The sequence below is a fragment of the Musa acuminata genome, chromosome BXJ1-10 (assembly GCF_036884655.1).
Source record: "Musa acuminata AAA Group cultivar baxijiao chromosome BXJ1-10, Cavendish_Baxijiao_AAA, whole genome shotgun sequence".
In the NCBI taxonomy this organism is placed as follows: domain Eukaryota; kingdom Viridiplantae; phylum Streptophyta; class Magnoliopsida; order Zingiberales; family Musaceae; genus Musa; species Musa acuminata.
The window spans coordinates 19,962,113-19,973,594 of record NC_088336.1 but is presented as its reverse complement, the minus strand read 5'-3'; the positions used below and the strand labels follow the sequence as shown (position 1 = coordinate 19,973,594).

Genomic DNA, 11,482 nt, shown 5'->3' with positions numbered 1-11,482 from the left:
TATCCGTACCCTGCGTCGCTGCTCCGGTGCCTCACGCGCATCGTAAACCGGCCACTAGCGGCGAGCCACGGTGCAGTCAAGAACTCACAAATTTCTGCACTAATGACGTGGCACAGTATGGCTGGTCGGATCTTTGAGTATGTGTTTTGGGTTCCATGCCGCGGGCATTTGGTGGGTCTTTGGGAGGATACTGGTTATCGCTCCGCCAAATGGGATCGATTTTTTACCTTTTCTTTCCCTTGGATGTTTTTACAAATCTATCATTGGACGCAATCTATTGGCCCCACAAACTTTAATGTAACATCTACATCACAGAGTTATCGACCACTGATTTACGAACTGTAGTTAACTACCACTTATCATAGGCACCAAAAGCTAATTCGAGATTAAAAATATACAATTTTAAATACCTAAAATACGTATATTATTCTCTTATTGTTTCACTTATCGTTTCTTTTTTCTCTTCTCGTTAATCGTACAATTCTCAAATTTTGCCTTTTCTCTTTCCATTCCATCATGAGCTTAGATATGGGTAGAAAGATCTTTCAGATTGCATCATATGTCGAATTATATCCACATTTGAAGTTTTTGGAGTTGTATGTGTTGACCACGTTAGATAACTGAAACTCGCAAATGAGCTAGAAAATCTGGAGAGAATTAATGTTAATTGGAATTTCAATAGCATAATACTAATAATCGATTAATGGATTTATTTATAATATCATATCTATAACTTTTTTTTTGCATATATATATATATATATATATATATATATATATATATTTGCAAAAAAAAATTATAGATATGATATTATAAATAAATCCATTAATCGATTATTAGTATAATGCTATTGATTCAGAGTAAAGATGCAACCCAAAACACTAGCGATTCTGTGTAATCTTGCAACGATATCTGCCGTCAGTGAAACGGCCATTTGAATCCATGCAGCTCCATAAACAAGAAACAACACAAGAAAAAGTCCATGCAGCTCGTAATTTAGTTTCACCCGACCTAAATGGAACCATAAAAACTTTGCATCATCATAAAAGTAAGCTACCATAGCATGGAATTTATCACAAAAATATATCTGATATGCGAACAATTCATCAAACCTTTGGGGTCAATGATCAGAAGCAAAACACACTACCAAGGTAGTGCTGCGATGACTACAATCGCACATCGGATGGCAGAAAACATATATAATTGACTTTGGCAGCAGGTATATTTCAGACCTGGATCTTTTAAAGCCCTTGATGTGTAGGCTTATAGATGAGGGCAACAGAAGCCTTCTTTATCTAACATGATCACAAAAAACACCTTCAACCATATGATCTTGTATGAAAGCTACGCAAGATCTAAACACAGCTGATCATTTACTTTCGCAGAACCACAGAAAGTCTTGATGTGTGATCATAGATAAATGTCAGCCCCAATGTTCCCGTAGCCTCTATGTGCAAGAAAAGTATTACGAACCAGCCTCCTAATGCTATTTTTTTCGTGAAATAGGAAGGAAAAAAGAACTACATGGGATTAACTTATAAGCCAAAAGATAAACCTTAGATGTCTGTATATGTGTGTATATACTACCATCAGCCACCACATGGAAGTCCAAGATTCAGTGCATGGGAGGGCGAGGTGCTCGTGGACGCACAGGAGTCTTCGAGGGGCTTATCCTAAAGATTAGGAATGGTATAAGATTGTTTTCAGAGAAACTAAATGATGGAAACCATACAGAAGACACCATGTAAAGCATACCTTATTGGCAAGGATCCTAAAACCACGCCACTACAGTTCAGAGCAGCAGTTGCACTCTCAGCCTGAAATTAAAAGTTCCACAAAATGAACTCAAATATATTCTGGCATCAGAGTTGAAGTTAAATTGTTCTAAGTAGTGATTTATCATATGCAAACAAGACCAAAAATAATAATAAATCAAGTCAGAGAAAGAACAAAGATGTTAGCAATAAAAAATAAGAGAACAAGCTCAACAATACACAATACAAACTGAATTATCTGCCAATGCATATTTGAAAAATCACTTAATGTTTTGGACAATCAAAAGTATTAAATATCACGCTTAATAAGTGGTTGACCAATACCAAGATAATGAGATTCAAAATCCAGGATAAGGTAAAATGACTTAAACTTTAATTGGAACTAAGACATGACAGATTAAACAAACGTAATGTAGTAAAATTGGAAATCCTTGACCCAAACCTGCCAGAAATAAGCCAGTTTTGTACGATTATATTTGATACTTGGGCAAGGTTTGAGTGAACGAAACTTAACCAATTACAAACGAGTTGGGTTTGGGTTTACTCTCTGGATCAATGGGTCAGCAAGTATTGGACTACATAATATAAAATAGATTGGTATGATCAATCTTGATGCTAGAAAATATAAGTAGAATGTATGAAAGAACAACAGAATTGGTATTTCGGGTTTTGTAGATTATCTAGTTTCTCTAACATGGATGATGGAAGGTTCAATCAAGACGTTCTTAATAGTTATTTCAATCCTAACCTCTAGATACTCCAACCATAAACATGGATACTTTGAATTTCCTGCCAGATCCATATTGGATACATTACAAACACAATACTTAAATACTTCTTGATTTTTCTTATAATTAGGATAGACATTTGATTCTTACAAGATACTTCATGATACTTTATATTGTTTTATGCAAGAAATAAAATATCACCCAGACTAGTACGCACCACCAAATATTTATCAGTCTTACTAAGACCCTATATCGAACCAATATAGGTCAATAGCTGTCAGTATTTACAAGGTTCATCATACCACAGTGTATCGCTTGGTATGGGCAATATACACCGGTCCAATAGGGGACTAGCATGGACGGTACATCGGTACGTCCCCATGTACCATGTCTTAATATGCTCGATACGACTTAATATAGCTCGGTATGTACCGTACCAAAAGCTGGTCAACACACCGATATGAACCGATAAGACGAATCATGAGTAATTATTTATTTATTTTTTTGATGATACCAAGCAATCCAAATCAGTATACCATCCAAATATACAAATATTGCTTTCATCTGATCAGTTGCTGAAATTAGTATCAGAACAAGAAATAAATCTTCACTTTGATGCCGCTTGTATATGATTAATGAAAGTAAAACATCAATCTTACCATGCTAACTAGCTGTTATTTTGTATCATGATAAGTGACTACACACTTTAACATTAATTTTATATTAATTTGTTATACACAGTATTACATAAACATACATATATGGTAATTTCGTTGTTGTATTCGAGTAACATAGCCTATTTATTAAGAGTTCATGCACCGGTGTACGTGTGTTGATCATATTAATCTCTTGTCTCTATCTAGGCTTCATCAATTTTAAATTTTTAACATTATACTATGTTTCCATAATTAGTTTTACTAAGTCAACCTAAATCCAAACTGATTGTGGAGGAGATGGACTTTGCCAACCCATTTATAGATTGAATTCAGGTTGAGCAGACCAATGTTGACCTGAAATCAGCCAGACTCTTAACTTGATCCACCCCACCTGCATTGCAACCCCTAACATATAGCATTCACCGAAAACCATGCTAAACCTAAAAGAATAGGACAGATATTTTTCTACTCTTCATATTCGATCTTTTCCAAAAAGGATCTCTTGCAGCCAAGATCTGGCAGAAAATGCTGACAGAGATGTGTTTTCATAGTTAAATTCTAAGGACTTCAAATATAGATGTGGCACCACTAATCATACATGTAGCATTAACTGAGCACATATGAATTGTTTATTTTTTGTGCTATCAATGGAAAGAAATCGACAATCCTAGAACTTATTAAGTTCAATATGATGGTCCAACCTCTCTTTTATTTCAACAGTTCTATGATGACTTGCTTCCCTTCATGACCCTGAAATAATCAGGTATGGTAGATACTTTACAATCCCATTATACCTTCATACTGCTATACCAAGTCCACAGCTAGTTATGGGATCATAAGTTGTAGGTTTTAGGATCTTGATCCGTTAAAATTGACCAAATTGGAAAGGAGTGATAGATGTTGAAGACAAGCATGCACAATATAGCATTAGAATTATAGAGAACTCTTTAAGATGTAATATTTAATTGTTTTGCTCTTTATTTGTGTAATAGCAATAATAACCAAAAAACCTAAGTACCTATTTGAACAATAAAGATGCAGAAACGGAAGAACACATCAGCAGCAATGAAACCAGATATTTATAAGTACATTGAGCACAATGATGACACATTATCTGCAGGATTTTGGCAGGTACACTTTCATAACAAACATATATTTAAATAGCAAAAAGATGGATGTCTATATTACTTACTTTCATTCATTACATTAAACAGCAACAGCATACAAGACGCTTTTTTAAGTGGACTTGAATATGGGACGTATCAATTGTGCAACAATGCACCATCCACTAAGATGACTACATTACTTATAAATCCACTACATGTACAAATCCAATTAATACAGACATATTTTATGCATTGCCCTGAATTTTAGAATTCCAATGCTTACAAATATACCTGTTTTCTTGTTAGGCAAGTATAACCCTCAACTAACTCTTGCATATATCTTGCAAATTTGTCATTATAATATTTGTATACCCATATTACAGAGACACCCTTACGTTTATAAAGATCATTCGATGTACAGTTCTCTGAGATGATCGATGATATTGTAGCACTGATTAGTCCGATATAACAATAAATGAACTAATTAAGATTGTCCCATTAGAGAATAGGATACCAAAACACAGCTGTTTCCGAAGTCATTGACCTTTATGTCAAATATAGATCATCAGGAAGGAAACATTCTTTTGTTGAATCTCGGATTTTGATGATGAAGTCAATTGTCATTTGTTATCTAATCTATATGTTGAGATAAGTGTGCAGGATTAACTACGATGGAAGTAAGACATGCAGCAGGAGTTGCGCCAGAGTCAAGACCATGATCACGTTGGGGGTTCGAGAGTTCGACGGAAGTCCAGACGGTCGTCGAAGGTTCTGCGGGAACAAATTCGAGAAGTCCAGGAGCTTGCCAAAGAAGCTCGTCGGAACTCGCCAAGTGGATCATCACAAGTCCAGGAGTTTGCCGGAAGTCCGCCGAAGCATCGCCGAAGATTCATCGGATGTTCGCCGGAAGTTCGCCGGAAGCTCACTGGAAGAAGCGATTGACGCACCGGAGCAAGTTGCAGTAAATGTCTTAAAAAATATCATAGTTAGCATGTAGATTAAGTTAGAAATGAGAGGTGATCCCATTAACTTAATCTGGGGGAAATTGGGCCCTTGATAGACCCAAATTGGGCCGAATGGATCAACCCATTCGAACCAGAATTCCTGCTAGGCGGTGGCACTGCTAGGGTCGGCGATGGCACCGCCCAGGAGATGGTCTCCCAGGAAAGTTGGGCGGTGCAACCGCCCAGATCAGGCGGTGGCACCGCCTGGGCTCAGTCTCCGAGCGAGACTGGGCAGTGCAACCGCCCTAATCAGGCAGTGGCACCGCCTGAGCTCAGTCTTCGAGCAAGACTGGGCGGTGCAACCGCCCCTGTCAGGAGGTGGCACCGCCCAAAGGCTCAGTCTCCGAGCTGCCAGGCGATTGTACCGCCCCAGTCAGGAGGTAGTACTGCCAGGACCCCGGAAATCCGGGAAAATATATTTTTGAGCTCCAAATTCAAACCAGTTTGGGGCCTATATATACCCCACCCTTTCCTGCATGAAAGGGCACCGAAAATCCAATCTTACTCTGCGATTTTTAGAGCTCAAAAATGTTGTAAAGGCTAGAAGTTCTCCCTCTTTTCTTCCAAGTTTTGATATTTCAAGAGAGGAGAGAAAAGTTTGTAAGGATTGTCTCCTAAGCCCGTAAAAAGGAGTAAAACTATAAAAGGGTGATTGACCTTCGCCTATTGAAGGAAGGCCTCTAGTGGACGTCGATGACCTCGTCGGAGGAGGATGCCAAAAGTGGATGTAGGTCAAGATTGACCGAACCACTCTAAAATTGCGGTGCTCTCTGGTTTGCATTTTTTCTTGTTGCTTACCTTACTGCAAACCTCCATATGTGCTTTACTTTCTTATTACTTTAACTGCACTTCGCCTAATCTAAGTTAAAGCAACTTCCGAATCGGCTTTCATACCGAAATCGCTTTTATCGTACGAACGTCGTATTTCGATTTGCAATTACATTCTGTTCTCTATCTTAACTGCAAACTGCCTCTATATCTTTACTTTAACTGCATCTCGCTTGATCACAAGTTAAAAGTGATTTCCGAATCGGCTTTCTTACCGAAATCGTTTTGATCGTACGAACGTCATTTTAAATCGTCGAAAGTTTTCCGCTGCACTAATTCCCCCCCCCCCCCCTCTTAGTGCTCTTAATCCTAACATCTTTTGGTACAATCTGGACATTATGATAACATGTACACAAGAATCATGTACATATATTCATGATATGGGTGTCTCTGCATTTGATTTGTTATCAATCTCATATAACTCTTTTTTTTTCAGATAATCAGAAACCACAAATAAGATAATTCAGCATTTATCAAGCCAGAGATGCTAACCATCACAAATTCAACAAAAGCAATCCTTGTGGAATGATGATAATCTCCAAGAAGTCTCAAGCGATAAACCTGTAACACATGAGACGTGCTGTTAATTTGTTGTACTTTACATTTTTGAATCAGAAAATTAAATACATAACTTAATCCATAGAAATATTATTGCTGTTAATTTGTTATCAGTAACATTCAACATATAAAGTATGTCTCTTAGTCCACAGAAATTCTAAGTTGAGTCGAATAACATGATAAAGTGCAACTAACCTCTCCACAAATAGACTCAAAGAAGAGTTTAAGTTCTGATTGAGCAACCTATGGCAAAGAATGTCATGAAAGAAGAATGCAGAAGCAACTTGTTCAGACACAAATGATTAATATTAAATACAAATGATTAAATTGAATATTGAATACTTTCATCAACCTTCTTGTCAATATTTGTACAGTAGACAGTCCTTGAACACATCTCACGTTCATCATCAGACTGAAATCACAGAAATACTCAGACAGGTATTAGTGAGAACAATTGCATGCTGGAACTAAATGCCAATCATCAAAAATGTACCTATTGATTTCATATCTAAAAAGATAAAGCTAATGATTTCAAGATTCTCTTACCCTAGGCAAAAATGTTGGGTTGACAGGTGCAATTGCAGTTTTTGAAGGCAGCACTCTTACTGGGTAAAACCCAAGAACAGTTCCTGACAAATTTAAGGCAGCTCGTGCACCCTCTATAATTGAATGAGCCCATATAAATGATCAGTGATGCATAAACATCATTTAATTCAAGACACAGACCAAGAGCATAAAGATTCTTACCCTCATCAGTGAACTCTATAAAAGCAAACCGAAGAACTGATTTTGGGTCCCCACACATGCGACAGTCAACAACCTGCGGATTGGAGATTATTCATTTAGAGCATTTAGCTCTTTGACAAGACATAAAAAGGGATGAGATAACAAACCGGCCCACAGTTGATGAAAAGTGTTGCAAGCTGTTCTTCAGTAACCTAGACATAAGCAGAAACATTTGTTAATGACTCCATTATAAAGTTTAGAAAGGTTACAAATATGTGTTTGTACTGCACTAAATCGTTTACCGTTTCTCTTCACTGTAGTATTAAGTTAACCTTGTAAAAGTTACTTCTTAACATTAAGAGTTTCTGGTTCAGCTTACAGAAAACTTACAAACCTTACTGAAGCATGATAATTAAAAAAACAACAGTGAACAATTGCAGACTATCTAAAACCAGACATTGCATCGGATTTATAAATTAATGTTGTGGCATCTCTACTTGTTCCCAAAAAATCAAGAGCATGCTGGATTGAATCTGACATTGTGGTTTTGGCAACTTAGGTGAGAGTTGAACGCTTCCCGAAACAAGTTCAACATGGATCTAATAAATCTCATCATAGAGATCTTTGAAGAATTTTATTGCTAAACTTCGTGAGTATAATCCATCAGCTACATTAGAAACTTTCAAAACATAATCCAGGATTATTTTATAAAATAGGCTGCAGAAGGAGCAGCTACTTTTTTGACAACAGAAACAACAAGTGAACCCATCGAAACATGTAAAAGAAAATGAGCAACCAATATGCTGCCATCTGATTTGTTCATGATCCTAAAGCAAGCTGATCTAGAGATAAAATTGCATAATTCAACTCATATCACTTTACGACCTACAGAAACTTCATATGTTTGGTGGAATTAGATGCTTTTATGATACACTAAAAACCTAAAACAGGTCAAATTAGTGTTGTAAGCATGAAGTGTAGCTTAGCAATCTCATGAGTCAAACAAGATGCTTGTCATTTGTCCCATAGTAATTAATTTTCAACACTTGCCAATCTACAGCATTTTGAGTCCCAACAAATTCACATTTAGTTGTGTGTATTATCTTGAATTAGACACGGATAAAAATCCAAATAAACATTTGTGTCTATCACCAACAAGGCTGCTTGTCCTTTATTTTTTAATATCTATGACCAATTTTAAGCAGTAGGAAATCAAAGGATGCTCCTGCCTACTGATGGTAAAGAAAAATCACAAATTTCTTTGTTTGTCCTCAAAAAACATTAGTACCATATTGTTTTGGTTAAGGATGAAAGAAAAGATCCCATTGAGCCTTGGCAACGAGTTGATTGGAGTTGCAGCCAAACAGTAAACACTACTTTCTAGAATTACCAAATTAAAAATACAACCGGTTTAACAAGGCTGCTTCTCCTTTGATCCATTGAGGCACCACAGATTACACTACTGATCCTTTGATCCCTTCCAAATACCACCATGTTGCCAATAGCGAAGTTTAGAATACTGCTTACCAAGAGAAGGGGGCACAGAAGAGGGAAAGAGGAGGAAAAGGAGAAGGGAGGATTAAGAGAACTGGCAGAAGGGAAGGAAAAGGTGAGAGAGTGGAGGACAGAGAGAAAGAGGAGGATTGGCAGAGTGGATGGAGAAGGCAAGAAGGAGAGAAAGGGGAAGACGACATGGAGGAGGAGGAGGAGAAGGAGGAGAAGTGGAGGAGGCTGCTTACTAGAGGTGAAGTGATAGTCAAGATGGTACGGCGAGGAAGGACATTTGATATAATCATAGATATTTACACACTACAAAGATCCAATACTAATCCATGAACATTTGACATCTTAGCTCAAGTTATAATCATAGGTTTCTTGCAAAGTATATTATCTTGTATCAAACTGAAATTTAACTCAAATAGATAAGATACGTAAATAAGTGCGATAAACAATGCTGAACTAGATCAAAATAGTAAAACCAAAAAAACGAACACAAAAAAGGAAATATAGAGCAAACTTTTCTTCATGACAGACAACAGATTATCTGTCTGTAATATCAAATCAAAGACTGGGCATTATCCTTTCCTTTGTTGCTTTTATTCACCCTATCATGTCATAGTTACTGATCATCTGCTACATCACATAAGAGAAATGCCGCATCCATGGCTTAACTTATGACCCGATACATGAAAAGTGGAAGTGGCACACATCCATAAGCACACCTGCCCCAACCTGACACCCTACTTTCCCCCATGATTTATGGTGCATCCCTTTTGTTTGAGTCATAGCTCAAATCAGGACACCTTAACAACATTCCTACTTGTCAATCTAAGAATATAGTACATGCTGATTGACCACCTCCATGTTATTGGAGTTCTTAAAAACTATTCCAAAATTTCATACCTCACTACACATGTTATATGCCAAACTTGAATGTTCAAAGGCCATAACACATAATGGGAAAAGAGATTTATCATAAGGAGACAACGACATAATACGATCATTTACAATCAGGACCTAACCATCTCTAAAACAATTCAGATATGATTTAAACCCTAAAAAAACGCCTATAAAAAGAAAAGCACATAATTCAAAAATTGTGGACAAATATCACTACCTGATGATCGATGTCTGAGACGTACACAGTTCTCCTAATCACTTCATCTCGCTGTGCCAAGCTAGTCCGGCTGTTCATCCGACGCTTCCCTTGGCCATACCCGTTCTTCTTCTAACGAAAAGCACCAAAATATCAGATCAGAACCATCTTGAGCATCAGCCAACAAAAATACTACCAAGACATAACAAAATAATCTCATCCAAGAACTTACCCGCCTCCCACCAATCCCGACAGCGCCGCCGTTCCCCATTCCATCGCTCATGTCAGAATCATTCGCAAAAAACTCTCCGCTACCGCCGCCGGAGGAGCCGTAGCTATTTCCCATACCCGCGAGAGACGGGGGGACAAACTCCTCCGCCATCGGGTTCAACTTCGAGAGAAAATCCACTAAATCCCGCATCTCCCGCTTAAACCCCTCGCCTCCGGGGGCGACGCCGTTGGGCCTCGGAGCCGCCGCCGACGCGGACGAAGACCCGTCCCTGGTCGGATCCTGTGCGCGCAGGGGCTTCGCGTGAAACGCGTCGGAGGCATCCGGGTGAGATCGGAGGACAGTGAGCCCGGCGGCGTCGGAGGCGGAGGCCAGACCCTTGGGGCTGCGGGGGTCCGGCGCTACGCCGCCTCCGGTTAAGGGGCTCCCGGTCGCCGCCAGATCGACGCCGCTCGTGCTCTCAACGACGGCCATGATCTCAATCTCAAACAACCAGCTTCGCTTCTCCCTCTTCCTTGTCGAGGGATTCAGCTGCCACATAGAAAAAGAATAAAGAGTGGAAGGAGAGGGTAGTTGGCGTACGAGATGGCGGTAAGGTTACCACCTAAAGGAAGGATCGCCTTAGTTGGTGGGAACGGAAGCGGTATGCGGTGACCAGATCTCACGCCTGCTCTTTTACGGAGCATTCTCTCTCCTCTCCACTGTCACCACTTTCTCTCTCTAGCTTTTTTTTGTCCATTTCTTATCCCAGAGGGCACGGTTGGATTTATCTTTATGATTCGTGAATTCTATTGATCCTATCGATCATAGCGACGGTCTAATTACCAGTCCCAACAACCATAGGATGAGGAGCAGCATTCATGTACCCGACGATTACACCCGCATTCCTACGCAACGCCGGGTCCAGAGAACCAACAACGGGCTCCCCAAGGCCGTTCTGGATAACGAAGCAGGTAAGTCTGATGGCGGTTGGGAAAGTAGTGTGGATAGTAAATAGGATGATGGGAAGAGTCACATGATGCCATCGCACGTATGGATGTTACGTAGACGTATGAAATGTCATAGGGTTATAATTTCAATTAGATTAAGGCAATAATATTCATAATTTGCATATTTTCCTATATCCATCGTTATGATAAATACATAGTATTAATAAAAATAAAATGAGCTTGAAGAAAGTTTATAACAGACTTTATAACTCATGTTAGAGACGCCAACTTTATTTAAATATATAACTTTGACCTTGTAATATAGTGTATTATACAAGTTAAAGAAT

The 11,482-nt window shown here is 38.6% G+C and overlaps 1 protein-coding gene across 3 annotated transcripts; it reads right to left on the bottom strand.

Annotated features, from left to right (window-relative positions):
• Positions 1 to 1,351: 1,351 nt before the first annotated feature.
• On the bottom strand, positions 1,352 to 10,760 carry LOC135595385 (polyadenylate-binding protein-interacting protein 11-like). Of its 3 annotated transcripts, XR_010480366.1 has the most exons (11): positions 10,210 to 10,760; positions 9,999 to 10,109; positions 7,549 to 7,593; positions 7,403 to 7,475; positions 7,202 to 7,314; positions 7,008 to 7,067; positions 6,851 to 6,898; positions 6,590 to 6,658; positions 1,756 to 1,817; positions 1,556 to 1,673; positions 1,352 to 1,447 (listed from the first exon to the last, which is right to left on the bottom strand). XR_010480366.1 is itself a non-coding variant. In XM_065086222.1 (10 exons), exons 1-10 carry the CDS (start codon positions 10,744 to 10,746, stop codon positions 1,616 to 1,618), a joined length of 1,176 nt encoding a protein of 391 aa, XP_064942294.1. In that variant the 5' UTR covers positions 10,747 to 10,760; the 3' UTR covers positions 1,352 to 1,615. The 3 variants fall into 3 exon arrangements, 2 of the variants coding, with proteins under 2 accessions (XP_064942294.1, XP_064942295.1); XM_065086222.1 differs by having other exon boundaries at positions 1,352 to 1,673; XM_065086223.1 differs by having other exon boundaries at positions 1,352 to 1,673; positions 9,999 to 10,106.
• Positions 10,761 to 11,482: the final 722 nt, after the last annotated feature.

Coding starts and splice junctions, on each gene's coding strand:
- LOC135595385 (XM_065086222.1), bottom strand. CDS start 10,746: ATGTGGCAGCTGAATCCCTCGACAAGGAAGAGGGAGAAGCGAAGCTGG. Junction 7,068..7,201: donor ACCCAACATTTTTGCCTAGG/GTAAGAGAATCT, acceptor CTGTGATTTCAG/TCTGATGATGAACGTGAGAT. Junction 6,899..7,007: donor GTACAAATATTGACAAGAAG/GTTGATGAAAGT, acceptor TCTTTGCCATAG/GTTGCTCAATCAGAACTTAA.